The sequence below is a fragment of the Sinohyriopsis cumingii genome, chromosome 18 (genome assembly GCF_028554795.1).
Source record: "Sinohyriopsis cumingii isolate HCF-2022 chromosome 18, ASM2855479v2, whole genome shotgun sequence".
In the NCBI taxonomy this organism is placed as follows: domain Eukaryota; kingdom Metazoa; phylum Mollusca; class Bivalvia; order Unionida; family Unionidae; genus Sinohyriopsis; species Sinohyriopsis cumingii.
Window position 1 is genome coordinate 89,510,743 of NC_142978.1, and position 16,846 is coordinate 89,527,588.

The 16,846-nt window shown below is 34.4% G+C and overlaps 1 protein-coding gene across 1 annotated transcript; it reads left to right on the plus strand.

Moving 5' to 3' along the window:
• Window positions 1–9,917: 9,917 nt before the first annotated feature.
• On the plus strand, window positions 9,918–12,081 carry LOC149777410 (uncharacterized). The gene has a single exon (XM_089941393.1). The coding sequence runs from the start codon at window positions 9,922–9,924 to the stop codon at window positions 12,079–12,081; it is 2,160 nt and encodes a 719-aa protein (XP_089797519.1). The 5' UTR covers window positions 9,918–9,921.
• The last annotated feature ends 4,765 nt before the right edge of the window (window positions 12,082–16,846 follow it).

Sequence of the window (16,846 nt, forward strand, 5' to 3'; positions counted from 1 at the left end):
AGTCAAAGTAATGTTAACTTATCAGACAAAAAAGTTAGGTACAGTTGTGAGTCACCACAATTTACAAATGTAGAATCTTTAATGCTCGCGTACATTTCGATAAATTTATTATCGATGATAAATAAATGTCCTGATACCGCCCTTAGAGTAGCCACATATTCATTTTATATCACTAAAAAGAATGCAGTATTGCTAGAACAATTACATATCGGCGCTGATGCCTCGTGGGGCTAATGGAGAATAAAACAAAAAAGATACTTAGTTATACTGAATCTGCCGACGTTGAAATCTAGGATATTTATTACCGAAAAAATATCGAATATCAAAATTGTCATTAGCACCATCAGTATATGATCATGTGACCAGACATAAGACTGTTTATCTCAATGGACCGTGAGGTTCGGTAAACCAACACGTGTGATCGAATTATTTTGTCGGAGTTCTTCAAGATAGGTTGATATAATTGTATTAACCCCTACACATAGACTCGCCAGAGAAATGAACGAACGAGGAGTTAAATCTCATACTTATCACAGATTCTTTCGGTGGAAGGGGGATGCATAGACTCCTGAACGAATGGGTAAAAAATATATTCCAAAGATTATTATCTGAGATGAAATATGTGCAGTGTCGTTGGAGACATTAAAAATATTTTTTGATTGATTGTTGTCAAGAACATTGCTGAGATAATGTGTGGTGATCATGGTCAACCGCCACCTTTTGTTGCATGGTCTCTGCATTAATGATTAGAAACGTTCGTAGATTATTATGAGGAAATAACTAATGATTATAAGCGCTTGATCCAGAATTAAGCTAGCTTAAGAAATTAATCAGACTCCAACCAAATAAAATTCATTGTGAAATAATACGTGAGATGATTTCAGAAACTCCTATGAATGATTTTTGGAATATGTGGAGACCAGATGGTTTGATAGTTGCAAGTAGAAAGATAGTTCGTTATACACTTCAACAACAATTATTTCTGTTACATAAAGTTTTCAAATCTACCTGTAGCATTGTCTTATCGACCAGCAGATACTCGACGGCAAAATATCGACGTTGAAATTCCAGGTTGCGGTAGTAAACAAAATATTGTGTTAAATGTTATTCTTTTAGTTCCTGTAAGTGTTGTTGAGAGCGCGTTAACGATGGACAAAACTCCGTGGACGCTGGGATATGCTATAACGATTCATTCGTCACAAGGATTAACTATTTCTGATACTAATATTTGGATTTTGGATGATCGCATCGAATGGTCAAACCTAGCTTATCTCGCAGTGTCTAGAGTCAGAAGAATATCTTAGTTGCAGAGGGTTATCATAAGCATCACAGAAAGTATAAATCAAACTCAGGAAACCATTGCTGGCAATAGCGATGATGTAGTAAGAAAAAAAAAGTAATAAACAGTGTCACAAAAAATAAACCCGACTTTGATCTCGACGCTGAATTTATAAAGACATTGAAACAGCAACAGAATAATCATTGTGCGAGCCGTAACACAGTAATGTTGTGGCAGTATTCAAATAATAATCCAAGACAGTTTACCGTATATAGAATTAATAGTAGTCTTGGTGACACGCTAAAATGTGTTACTGACTTGTCTTGAGTTTAATCGACGTCAAGGCGCTAGTTCACAAAAGTGAAGACGGTGGTAATTGTGTGTCTTCAGGAATTACTTGTAATTGTTCACGTACAAATCCACGCTGAGCAGCAGTCGAATCTAATCTGTAGATTGCAGGTCTAACCGTGGATCTTACCACACTGGAAATGTTATGTGTCGTCACACTAAAATAGGATCAGTTGCTCTTTTTTACCACCTTCGAGTTCACCAGGTTCATATAAATATCTTACAGTCACATTACCTAGTACTGGTTCCTTTGAGAAGGAGTCTTGTCGTTGTATTGGTATGTTTTTTTGTGTGATTGCATTGATGGGTTTCATAGAAATTGCACGAGTAATTTCATTATTGAATGTAGCTATTATACATGGTAGTCTTGCAACCAAATCATGAGATCTCTTGTCTTTCTGAATTATTTCATTTGCATTCTCATATCCAAACAATCGCTCGTCAGTGTTTGATTAAATCGTTCAACAATCGCCTGATCACGATGATTTGCTGTATGTCCTCGTCTGATTTTGACATTATGTTTTTTCATCAGAGATGATATTGCACCAACAAATTATTTGCCAGGATCAACCGGTGAAATTGTGGCCATTGTAAGGGTCCTCGTTGATAAATTCATTCAAAAGCAGATACAACAGATGCTGGTGTAGTTGATAGCGGTTTTGCCTCTTTATATATACTTGCAACGTCAACGACAGTCAACGTGTATTTATATGTGTGTGATTGACGTCTACCAGTTTTAACGGTATAGTGTGGTATAAACAAAATATCTGTTTGATGAACTTCATTAGGAGCGCTGACATCAAAATGTGCATACTGATTTTATTTTAAGGTGCTGATAGTTAAATTTGCCATATTGCCTGTCGTGCTAACCAATTTTCAGCAACAGAACGTGTGACATTTGCTGCATCAGCAAGTTTACTAATCGCTGCTCTACTCCTCAAATATCATCTTCGGCTATAATAAATCAGTTCCATTATCATAACCGGCTGATTAATTACCGGTCCCTAGTACTAGTTTACCTTTCATCGCAGATTTTCCTACGAAACTAGCAAGTTTATCTCTGAGTGATCTATTTTCTATAGAATTTAACGAGTGAATCAACTTAACATCTGCAATATGTCGTTGTTGTAAATTTTTATACGCTACATCATGAACGTGACATGCGTGATCAATAGCATTTATTGGATACTCTCCGGGTCTTGGTTGATCTCGCTCGTCAAGTCGGATGTCAAGTCGGGTTCCAGGACCACAATAATTACATCGAGGATGATGTTTTTCTCCTGGGTATTTAGCCAATGGACCTCCTGGTGATTTTCCTAATGAAGCAGCGATATCAACACCTGTTTTCCTTGACTTGTCAAGAGAGATAAATTTTATATATATTTAAACCTCAAGCACAACTTTAATTTATGATCATGTTAGAACCCATTAGTCCCGTTTATCTGCGATGTCATAATCCGATATTATCAAGGATACATTTAAAGTTTACTGACCAGAACGGACACGCGCTTGATTGGCGACATGCATTCTTGAATATAATTTTGTATGTAACATCATAAAGATCTTTTCATAGAGGGTTTTATATAATATGTTATAGAGACTAAGTTGGAGTTTGACAAATAATTATTTCTTGATTTAATCAAGGGGTATTATATAATGTATCAGTTTTTGTATACAACAAAGCGATACTTGAAAGTGCCGTCAGAACAATATTAAAACTATCCACCCTTGACAAAGGCAAGGCTGAAAAATTTAGTTTTAATATAATTATTGATGAATATGGCGATGAAGAATTTTTATTAACGCAGGAACAGTTAAATGAACTGCAGCGAGAGCATATTATTATGATTGTGTGCGATATAGATCAGATTCTGAATTATCCATATTCCTGCATTGGATTTGACCAGCTTAAAATGATATTATCTAATTCCCTTCACAATGCAGAATAAAAATAAATTTCAATGATAATAACATCATTGAATCTGATTTTTAAAAAAAAACAGATTTAATCAAATTGATGGGTATATTAATCATAATTTTTCAGATTATCACACAATTTCATCAAATTGATGAGTATATACCCAAATTCTATCAGATTATTAGTAAAATGCATTAACAATTTTATATTCAATGATTTTAACATCTATTTCAAAATGATTTTATCGTTATTAATATTATTTCAGATTAATGGTTAATTTCACAGATTTAACGGGTATAGTACCCAACTAAAGTCAGATTATCAACCAATTTCATCAAATTGACGGGTATATTAGCCAAACTAAATCAGATTATCAAACAATTCCATCAAATTGACGGGTATATTAGCCAAACTAAATCAGATTATCAAAACATTTCATCAGATTGATGGGGGAGATGATAATCAAAATAATAAAAGTCTCATCGAAAACAAAATAAATAAATAATTACATAATGATAATTTCACAAATAACAAATAAATATACTATAACAGAATTTATTATTTACTGATTTTCGTCCAGATTTCAGGTAAATGGTACTCAGCCTGACAACGTCAAGGCAGTCAGATTTCATAATTTGCTGGGGTAGAGGGTAATCCAGATTGAGAAATTCAGATTTTTTAATTTAATCGGGTAATGAAAATCAAAATTGTTAAAATCCTGCTGAAAACAAAATTACATAATAAACATTATAATCTGAATTTTAAAAAATTGAATAAATATAAAAATATAAAAAATATTATAATCTGGATAACTATTATCAGAATAAATATTATAATCTGAATAATTATTAGAATGTGAATCATTATTTTAATCTGGATAAATATTATTATCAGAATAAAAATGAAAATCTTATTCTTCACTGATTATTGAATTTGCTGGGGTAAATGATACTTAAATTTGTGATCATCGATCACATTTCAAAATTTGTTCTGGTAAATGATACTAAAATAAATAATTATAGGATTGATTTCATATTTTAATAGAGTAAATGGCACTCAGAATAAAGAAAATCCTACTAGAAACAGAAAAAATGAAACATTATATAATAATTTCACAAAATAAAATAAAATAAAATAAAATATTATCAAAACAAAAATAAATCTGAAAAAATAAATCTGACTCAGAATAAATATTATAATCTGAATAAAATTATATCTGAATAAAATCAGAATAAATGTTATAATCAGAATAAATATTGCATGTGTTCTTATTTGTTAACACTTCCTCTATCACATTCACTAGTGACTTTATCCTTGTTTTTATTTTCACAATCCTTTACCACAGACAAAGCTGAAACGCAAGCAGTTGCAATAACTTTCACTTTCAAAATCACTACGGTCACTGCTGACAGCGCTTTCCTTTTCACTTCTACAATAAAACGTTTCACGATCTGACATACTCTTTTTCAACTGCCTTACGTGTGGATTAATATTTTCTTTGTTTCGTAGTCGTGAGATAATTCCGATCTAATTTTTTCAATCGCGCGTGAGAGAGAAACGAATTTTTCAACTACTGTATCTTTGACTCTCGCCTAGGTTTGCAACTTAGATTGTTCATTCAGCTTAATGAATCGTTATTCTTCTGGAAATATACACCTATCTTCAAATTTTCGCTCCGGTGGCCTAGTGTTTAGAGACTCCTCCTTAGATGCGGGAGGTCTGGGTTCGATCCCCGGCCGAGTCATACCAAAGACTTATAAAAATGGTACTATCAGCGCTCAGCATTAAGAGGTTAGTGTTAGGACTGGTCGGCCTGGTGTCAAGATAATGTGACTGGGTGGTACATCATGCTACATGTCTGCGGCATGATACCTCATTGCTAGACATCACTATAAACTTTCCACCCTGCAGACATCGTAGCGAGATGACTGGAAAATTGTTAAAGCTACGTTAAAAATCCAAATCACAAACTCAAACAAATTTTCGCTGATGTAATGATTCAAAATCACAAATCAGTTTCTCAGGATTCAGTTGATCAGATATTTTTATACCGTCATATTTGTAATTTTTAATTGCATAAATAATAGCATAATCTTTTCAAAATTCATTATATAATAGGGAGTCATTATACTTTACTTAGTAACCAATTGTGGTGTTTCAGCTACAAGTTCTAGACACCACCAGTAAGATGTTGCGGTTAATTTCTTATCTGCTGCATCGAGAATAGATGTTTCTTCGTTTCCTTTATTTAATATGACAGACACAACTCCAGAAAACTTATCGGTTGAATGCCGCCAGGGATACGTTGTAAATATCTCAAAATTTGCATCACTGAACACAGACAGTCTGTACACACCAGTGACTTCTGTAGTATGTTTGAGAGTTTAATTTTGATGTGACCATGTTGAGAATCCAGACGATACTGTGTATAATATGTTGGTAATCTGTTCCGGAGTTACTCCCAGGGGGATTTTAATCAGATCAATTTTTTTTAACGATTCTCAGGAATTCCACTTACGACATCTTCTAGTGTTTTCTTAATCGTTTCAATGCTCGTCTTGATGTGAGAGAGCTTCACGTCAGCAGTCAACGGAGCACCAAAGAATTCCTCTGCGATTTCACTAAGTTTTCTAAAGTTTCTACGGAGGTTTGTAAACGTACTTACGTGAACTCGTCCCGCAACGTGGATAATCTACCATCTGTGGTATAGTAGTAAACGTCCACACATTTTTTTTTCTCGCGGCATCTTCATCAGATGTTGGATCTCTTAAAACAACTATCTTTTTTCCGATCATGCTGAGTTCGCCTGTCATTATATCACCAGTGTTAAGCAAACGATTAGCAACACTTCTTGCAATTTCATGTCTAATAGTTGCAAATTATATATTTGAGTCTTTAAATTTTCGTCATTAGTAAATAATGGAATGTTATCCATGGCCGCACCAAGAACTCTACGAATTATATCATTCCATTTGATGTTGCTCGTTTTTAAAACACCGTATTTATCCTGAAAAATAGCAACTTCATCTCGGTCAACTCCAGCAAGGTTCATAAGTTCAGCAAGGTCATCTTTAGTCGCGAAATTTGACAAATCAATATCATCTTTTTTTTCTTGCCCACAGTGATAACACTGGTAGAAGAAGATCTTCCGTAAATATCAACCATTATACATTAAGATCTGTTTAAAACGACGCGGTTACTTGTATAATCATGAACGGCTTTATGAGGGGCATTGGAAGACTTTGATTTAGCGTCAAGTACATTAATTACTTCACGACCACATATAGGTGAATTTGTCATTGTTTGTGTTGGTAATGTTGAAAGGCGTTGAAAACACTTGAGTTTTTATTGTGTTTATGTATTTTAAAAACTCAACTGGTGGAGGAAGCCCATACGAATCAATTAAACGATTCCATGTGGAACAATTGCGTATGCCACCCAATGAGTACCAGGCCCTGAATTATCATCAAGATTAATAATACCTGTTCCAAAATTGTTTGGTTATTTTGATCACGCATAAAAACACCTCTAAAACTTTTTATATTTAATTTTTTAGCAGCATCAAGTAAATTGAAATTTGAAATCGGTAAGAAACTAAAGATTTTTGCTAACGAAGTGTTCCTGGAAGGTTCAGACCTTTTCCGTATCGATAAGGGGTTCATGGTAATCTTAGACCTTTCCCTCTTTCCTTAATCCTTTTCCTGTTGCTTTCTTTAATGCCATTCCAGCAGCGGTTACAACAGCACCTAACGCGGCTGCTTTTGCTACAGCTGGAGCGGCAGCGGCAATTAACGCTGGTATAGCTGCAAGAAGTAGAAATATACCACCAACTTTAACCATATCTTTAATAGCGCTCGGAGAAAGGTGAAGTTGAACCCCTGTTTTTGATTCCAAGGCTTAATTAAAATGTTTAAGTTGAGTCTTGGTTAATGGTAATTTGTTTGGACCGCCATTAGAAATTTGATCTTTTTTTAGTGATATTTTTGTTCCGCATTTACCCGCGAGTTTTGATTGTAACTTTTTCACCTGACCGGCAGTCAGCGTGACATTAACCTGGCTATGCGACATTTGTATAATATGATACGTGATTTAATTACATGTTTTCTACTGAAGCGTCAATAACCCTCATTCTTCCACCAGCACCTTCAAGTAACATTGATTTATCTGAAAGAATTACTGCAATTGCTCTGTAATTAGCACCACCAGCTGGGTTTACACGAGCTCTAAAGCGTATATCAACGACAGATTGTCTGGATAAATCAAGATGTTCCAATGAAAAATAATAGAACGGATACAGATTTCTAAAATCTAAGTGTGAAATTTGTAGACCGGTATCTATATGTTGATCACGTCTCATAAATGTCATTAAACGATGATATGCACGTACTATGTAGTGTCCATTTATTCGTACAGAAACCTCACTAGTATTAAAATTATCAATTATCATATGACTACGTTCTTGATTATTTAATCGTTCAGCATTTTGTAAAGCGATAAATATGTGTCTTGGTGCAGAAACTCCTTGTTGTGATGCAATATGCCATGTAAATAACCCAGCAATATTACTATGAATACTATCTGTGCTCATTGTGCTCATTGACATCCATGATAGCAATGATTTACGACCTGAATCCATAAAAGAAAGTAATCGCTGTTCTTCAGCAAGCTATTGGGTCATTACTGGCATCCATTATGAAAGTTTAAATAAAATTACTTTACCTTCAGCAACAGCGGCTAGTCGCAAAATAGCATCATTATCGTTACCCTTTCTCACAAGTACAACTATATGTTTCGCTCCAAAGATAACTTTTCTGACATTTCTAAAATAATCCAAAGATATGAGATAATGGAATAGCGCATGAAAATCTTCTACGACCATCTTTCAAGATTAATTTGCGTCTAGCAAAACCTAAGTTGTAATTTGGTATGGTGTTAATAATCATGTTTTCAGCATCAATATCAGCAGCGCCTGCATTATTTCTTGGTCGTCTTATATCATACTGGTTACTTTCAGGATGATCAGCGTTATCTTTGGCGAACATCATTGACGGCCTAGATGATATAGTATAATCATCTGAATATCTTGCTAAACCTATTATTGTTGTAGCAACATCAACGTCCTTTTGAATTGTTTCAACATTTCTTCCATCAATCATGTAGGTGGCACTTTCAAATAACGCCATAATACCATTGTTAACAAACTCAACTATGAGATCAGCTCCATATGCTGTATTAAGAGGAACATCTGTTACAAGCTCTCCTTCTACCTCAATAAATGCCTCAGCGCGTAAGAAGTATCTGCTTGTATCTTGAACTTGTAATTCGATTTGGCCACGCTGATTTGGTTGTCTTGCGTCATAAGAACAAAATTGATAATCGTGTATTGATTCATCTTTGAGAACCGGGGCGCCCATATCGATAACGCCAGATCGGATACACGTTTGAACATTTTATTATAATTGCCATGATCTAAATCATGGTCGTCTAACACGAAGACCACTTCCTGAAATAAAACTTGTATTCGTCGGTATCATTTCGTTAGCAAACTTTGTGGGAACAACTTCATTAGCAGCCGGTTCCGCTAGTTTTTGATTTGCGGCTTGATTTATTATTTTATTGACATTTGCGGGCATAACTGCAGTGCTGGGTAATTTTACTCGCTGCGGTTTTCGTCTAATTAACCGTGCTAGTCTATCCCTCATTGTCGAGAACGCTTTACCGGCAAATTATCAATTGCGCCAGGAATTTTTTCACGAACAACTTCACTAGATTTCATTCCTAGTTGTTTTGCAATCGGTATTGCTTTTTGGGGCTTTAACAACATCGCCGATCTATCACAGTAAACGTCTTCGTAAGTTGGTAATATTGAATTTACTATCCCGACGGTGATCGGTCTTGAAAAATGATTTTATCCATTCCTACTTCTTTCTTGTCATCATTTCACATGATATTCCGTTCGATCCATAGCTTGTATAACTTTTGCAATTTTCTCTAATCTAGTTTCACTTCTTATTCAGACCTTCCACGTCCAGCAAAAATTATATCATCTGATATAGTGAAAAAACCATCCAAATCTCCAGCTGCTTTAGTGAGTTTTCTTTGAAATATTTCGCTCTAGACCTTTAGTCCAAATGGTGACCTCGCCCATCTGTAACGCCCGGATGGTGTAATTATTGTAGTTAGTTCACTTGATTTCTGATCAAGTTTCACATGCCAGTATGCCTCACGGACATCAAGTTTACTGAGGACTTTGCCATTAGCAAGTTTCGGTACCACGTCATCAAGTGTCAAAAGTTTATCATGTTCTCCCTTCATCCTCACCATCATCGTCATTATTACAATTATTATTATGATATTGTTTACTATTTCAGAAGCTATGGCACACAGAGACACGGCAGATACCTTCTCGCAGATCTCATTGATTCTGATGGAAATATTGCATCAACTTGGAGTCAATGAAGGGATCCGCTGTAGAAGGAAGAACACATGGAAACAGTGTGAGCAACTGAAATCATTCATCGACACATATGTCAGACGAACCGATGTTATAAACAACTCATCCTGTAAGATATTTGGCAGTCAAATTGAAGGGTCAACCATACCGGGCCTGAAATCAGATCTTGATGTAGTGCATTTTCATTCATTCATCATAGCAACAACCAATATGCAAGATGCAGTCCCTGGAAAAGTAAATTTCCTTGTGGTAACTGACGAGCATACACCCCCTGGGTATTGTAAGCTACAAAGGCTAATATGGACTCAATATGGCTTTAGACCACTGCACAGAGGAGATATAGACCTAAACTTCATGTTGGATGCTGACTGTAACGGTCGGATAGTATTGAATTCTTCACGTCTTGTTCTAGACCTTGATCTTGACAGGCATGGGTCAGCAGTGACTAAAATATCCCCTCCATTAAATACTGACAAGACATTTGGCATTGGAGTAAATAGTTGGCTACAGGAAACTATACCATGGCTGTTGGGGACAAGAAGATCTAACTGGATTTCGCGCCATCGTTTAGAGAATATCCTTAAGACGGGGGTATTTCTAGTTCCGGTTGGATTTGCTGAAAGCAGAGAGAAAGGTCTTGAATTTAGAATCTCCTTTACTTCATTTGAGAGAGAGCGGATGTGGAGACTGAACAACATACAAATGGCTTGTTACATTTTGATTAAAATCATCAAAAAAAGTTTCATCGAACCTATCATTGGGGAATGTCTTAGTAGTTACCACTGCAAGACTGCATTGTTCTACTTGATAGATAATACAGCAGAGGATTGCTGGAAACCTAATAAACTGCTGTTCTGCTTAAAGATGCTTTTGAAAACAATATGTGACTGGGTTAAAGACGGAATTTGCCCAAATTATTTCATTCCCCAGGAAAATATGTTTTTAGGGAAAATGACGGGACTTGTGAGGCAGAAGTTGTACAAGCTATTGGTCAGCCTAATTGATATGGAATTCAAATATCTGGTGATGACCGATTGTGATCAAATTGGCCAAGCACTGTCTAATGCTTGTAGTAGAATGTCTACTTTACAGGAAATACCAAGTAAAATGGAAAATTTAGTAATAGTGGCAGGGGATGAAATACCGGTGTTCAAATTTGAAACTATCATTGCCACCGAAGTACTCAATGTTCTACAAATGGGTTACGACAAGCTCCTGAAACTGTCGGGCCAAAATGTAACACGTGATCTTATGTTCACACTGATCCATGGATTCCAGACAAGCAGCAGACATATGAAGGACATATTGTCTGTACTGACAAGGTTTCTCTCCAGTCACATTGGCTGCCAATTGGCATCATCATGTTTAGCATTACAGATCTTTCATCTTGAAGATTTGGATAATGCACATAAGTTCCTCCTTCATGGAACAGGATCGGACGTTGCATCAGGGAAACTCAAACTTGCTGGGTTCTATCTCAGGTTGGGATATCTAGCTCATGCTGATGCAGTGCTAAGTGCTGTAGAGCAGGACTTAGTGGTACACCATGTGTCTGAAGTAATGCGTTATTATCCACGTATGGAGAACCATCTAAAGGTTCCAACCATGGAGAAAATTCTCTCGGAAAACATGACAACTAGCCAAATGTTTGAATCATGTATAGCTGCATCTGTTACATATCTACCGTCAGAGACTCACATCATTCTGCCTCCCTTTTGTTATGAAATGTTCCGGTCAATAGGTTCTGATCCTGCCCTCAGAGATCCAGACAAACACTACTGGTATGATTGGGCAGTGGTGGATGCCAGACCCTACCTGTACTTTTTTCAGTATCTGACCTACTCAGCCCTAAATATGCTAATGCAAAGACAAATCTCTCTGATTAACCTAGCCTGGTCATACACTAATGAAAGAACAATATTTCCTGATACATGCCTGAATCTACTTGCATATTGTCTTAGACAAGAAGGAAATCTACATACAGCTCTTCTGGCTCTCTACCGATCCCTTCAAATTAAGCCAGAACACAACGCAGCAGTCTGGCAAATTGGAATCGTATTGAACCAACTATATAACAGCTAAAAGATCCCATGATAGAACGATAAACTTGACATCAATCTGAACAGCACAAGTGATATTACAATATAATAAGAAGAGCTACAATACGAGGTTATGTGATATAGATGTAATTCATCAAAAAGACAAAAGTGATTAGTAAAAACATATGAAGAATTATTATTCTTTATTCCTTGAGGTTACACATGTTCTAAAATTATCAATACTTACTAGATTAAGGCAGTACTGAGAATTTATGTTGCAGACATGGAATGTGACCTACTTTCAAAGCGTTAACTAAAAGTATTGAGCATTAATGTATGACTATTAGACAATCAGAACATAAAAAGTACAACTGCAAATGATATATCCTTATCGTGCCCGCTGCCCTAAAAATAAATCTTGAAATTTAAGTTAATGGATGAATAATGTCTGATAAGGTGCAAACCCGTGTAAAGTTCTATCAGAATATCTTTGGCAGTTAAAATTTGACAGCCTTGATAAGAAATGGTCACAGACGAATATTATCCGTTACCGTAACCTTGCTCAAATAGTAAGAATCACAACCTCAAATTCTATTTTGACATATTTTTCACAAAAATACAAAGACAAATGAAAAATGAGTAAGTTGTATCGTTCATCGTCACAAGAACTAATTTAGCGGACAGCGTTCATTAAATTCTACAATTCATCCTTGTATCTAAGATTAAAGTGTGACAACCACTTGACATCTCAAAAGTCAATTGACAATAATAAATGAATGTGTTCATGAAATACGGATATGCCACCAAAGTTTACAAAATGACCTAAATGTAAAACTATCTCATGCAAAGACATATTGACGGATCTACAATCTCAATATTCTATTCGCCTGCTACTGACATGGTGATACATACAAAACTACTTACTCCACATCTACAACAAGTATATACCTAGACTACAAAGGTTAATAAAATCCTTGGAACAACGCTGGAAGAAAAGCCTCCTACGTTACGATGTGTGTGGTGAGTGTAAAACAAACACTAAGAAAGTGACTGAGCGCAATCTTTGCAGTCCAATAGTACAGTAAATATCATCATTAGTGGTAAACACGGTACTGATGGGATAATATTTTGAGTTATAGAAAGAACATCTTTTGTCTTAGAAGTATTACAATTGCATAATTATGTTTTTAAAATAACCGATATATTCAATTCAATCAGTACATTCAACTGATTCTTATCATTCAAGTTTTTGTTACTTGAAGTAAAATAGCCCCACTAGTAGCTATTCTTAAACATAACAATGATCCATACGGTGGAGGTAGTTATATTTCACCCGGTGTTGTAAATATAACATCAACGATTGCAGTCAATCTTGTATCTGATGCAATTGATAGCACTTATCAAATAGATCTTGAAAAATCCAGTCAGGCCCAGCAGGAATATATCTTATATACACGTACACCTCAAGCACCCCTTGGATTATGATCATGTTAGAACCCATTAATCCGATTTATCTGCGATGTCATAATCCGATATTATCAAGGATACATTTAAAGTTTACTGACCAGAACGGACACGCACTTGATTGGCGACATGCATTTTTGAATATAAATTTGTATGTAACATCATAAAGATCTTTTCGTAGAGGGTTTTATATAATATGTTATAGAGTCTAAGTTGGCGTTTGACAAATAATTATTTCTTGATTTAATCAAGGGGTATTATATAATGTATCAATTTTTGTATACAACAAAGCGATACTTGAAAGTGCAGTCAGAACAATATTAAAACTATCCACCCTTGACAAAGGCAAGGCTGAAAAATTTAGTTTTAATATAATTATTGATGAATATGGCGATGAAGAATTTTTTATTAACGCAGGAACAGTTAAATGAACTGCAGCGAGAGCATATTATTATGACTGTGTGCGATATAGATCAGATTCTGAATTATCCATATTCCTGCATTGGATTTGACCAGCTTAAAATGATATTATCTAATTCCCTTCACAAAGTCAATGCAGAATAAAAATAAATTTCAATGATAATAACATCATTGAATCTGAGTTTTAAAAAAATCAGATTTAATCAAATTGATGGGTATATTACCCGTAATGTTTCAGATTATCACACAATTTCATCAAATTGATGAGTATATACCCAAATTATATCAGATTATTTGTAAAATGCATTAACAATTTTTATTCAATGATTTTAACATCGATTTTAAAATGATTTTATTGTTATTAATATTATTTCAGTTTAATGATTAATTGCACAGATTTCACAGGTGCATTACCCAACTAAAGTCAGATTATCAACCAATTTCATCAAATTGACGGGTATATTAGCCAAATTAAATCAGATTATCAAACAATTTCGTCAGATTGACGGGGGAGATGATAATCAAAATAATAAAAGTCTCATCGAAAACAAAATAAATAAATAATTACATAATGATAATTTCACAAATAACAAATAAATATACTATAACAAAATTTATTATTTACTGATTTTCTTCCAGATTTCAGGTAAATGGTACTCAGCCTGACAACGTCAAGGCAGTCAGATTTCATAATTTGCTGGGGTAAATGCTAATCCAAATTGAGAAAATCAGATTTTTATAATTTGATAGGGTAAATAAAACTCAAAATTGTCAAAATCCTGCTCAAACAGAAAATTACATAATAAACATTTTAATCTGAATTAAAAAAACTGAGTAAATAAAAAAATCTAAAAATAAACTATAATCTGAATAACTTTTATCAGAATAAATATTATAATCTGAATAAATATTATAATTTGAATAAATATTATAATGTGAATAAATATTTGAATGTGAATAACTATTAGAATGTGAATAAATATTAGAATGTGAATAAATATTAGAATGTGAATAACTATTAGAATGTGAATAACTATTAGAATGTGAATAAATATTAGAATGTGAATAAATATTATTATCAGAATAAATATTAGAATGTGAATAAATATTATAATCTGAATAAATATTATAATGTGAATAAACATCATTATCAGAATAAAAATGAAAATCTTATTCTTTACTGATTATTGAATTTGCTAGGATAAATGATACTTAAAATTGTGATCATCGATCACATTTCAAAATTTGTTCTGGTAAATGATACTAAACTAAATAATTATAGGATTGATTTCATATTTTAGTAGAGTAAATGGCACACAAAATAATGAAAATCCTACTAGAAACACAAAAAAATTTAAAATTACATAATAATTTCACAAAATAAAATAAAACAAAATATTATCAAAATAAAAATAAATCTGACAAAATAAATCTGACTCAGAATAAATATTATAATCTGAATAAAAATAAATCTGAATAAAATCAGAATAAATGTTATAATCAGAATAAATATTGCATGTGTTTTTATTTGTTAACACTTTCTCTATCACAATCACTAGTGACTTTATCCTTGTTTTCATTTTCACAATCCTTTACCACAGACAAAGCTGAAACGCTAGCTGTTGCAATAACTTTCACTTTCAGAATCACTACGGTCATTGGTGACGGCGCTTTCTTTTTCACTTCTACAATGAATCGTTTCACGATCTGACATACTCTTTCTCAAGTGCCTTACGTGTGGATTAATATTTTTTTGTTTCCAATTCGTGAGATAATTCCGATCTAATTTTTTCAATCGCGCGTGAGAGAGAAACGAATTTTTCAACTACTGTATCTTTGACTCTCGCCTAGGTTTGCAACTTAGATTGTTCATTCAGCTTAATGAATCGTTATTCTTCTGGAAATGTACACCTATCTTCAAATTTTCGCTCCGGTGGCCTAGTGGTTAGAGAGTCATCCTTGGATGCGGGAGGTCTGGGTTCGATCCCCGGCCGAGTCATATCAAAGACATAAAAATGGTACTAACAGCTGCCTCGCTAGGCTCTCAGCATTAAGAGGTTAGTGTTAGGACTGGTCGGCCTGGTGTTAAGATAATGTGACTGGGTGGGACATCATGCTACATGTCTGCGGCATGATGCCTCAGTGCTTGACATCACTATAACCTGCCACACTGCAGACATCGTAGCGATATAACTGACAAATTGTTAAAGCTACGTTAAAAATCCAAATCACAAACTCAAACAAATTTTCGCTGATGTAATGATTCAAAATCACAAATCAGTTTCTCAGGATTCAGTTGACAAGATATTTTTATACCGTCATATTTGTAATTTTTAATTGCATAAATAATAGCATAATCTTTTCAAAATTCATTATATAATAGGGACTCATTATGCTTTACTTAGTAACCAATTGTGGTGTTTCAGCTACAAATTCTAGACACCACCAGTAAGATGTTGCGGTTAATTTCTTATCTGCTGCATCGAGAATAGATGTTTCTTCGTTTCCTTTATTTAATATGACAGACACATCTCCAGAAAACTTATCGGTTGAATGCCGCCAGGGATACGTTGTAAATATCTCAAATTTTGCATCACTGAACACAGACAGCCTGTACACACCAGTGACTTCTGCAGTATGTTTGAGAGTTTAATTTTGATGTGACCATGTTGAGAATCCAGACGATACTGTGTATACTATGTTGGTAATCTGTTCCGGAGTTACTTCCAGGGGGATTTTAATCAGATCAATTTTTTTAACGATTCTCAGGAATTCCACTTACGACATCTTCTAGTGTTTTCTTAATCGTTTCAATGCTCGTCTTGATGTGAGAGAGCTTCACGTCAGCAGTCAACGGAGCACCAAAGAATTCCTCTGCGATTTCACTAAGTTTTCTAAAGTTTCTACGGAGATTTGTAAACGTA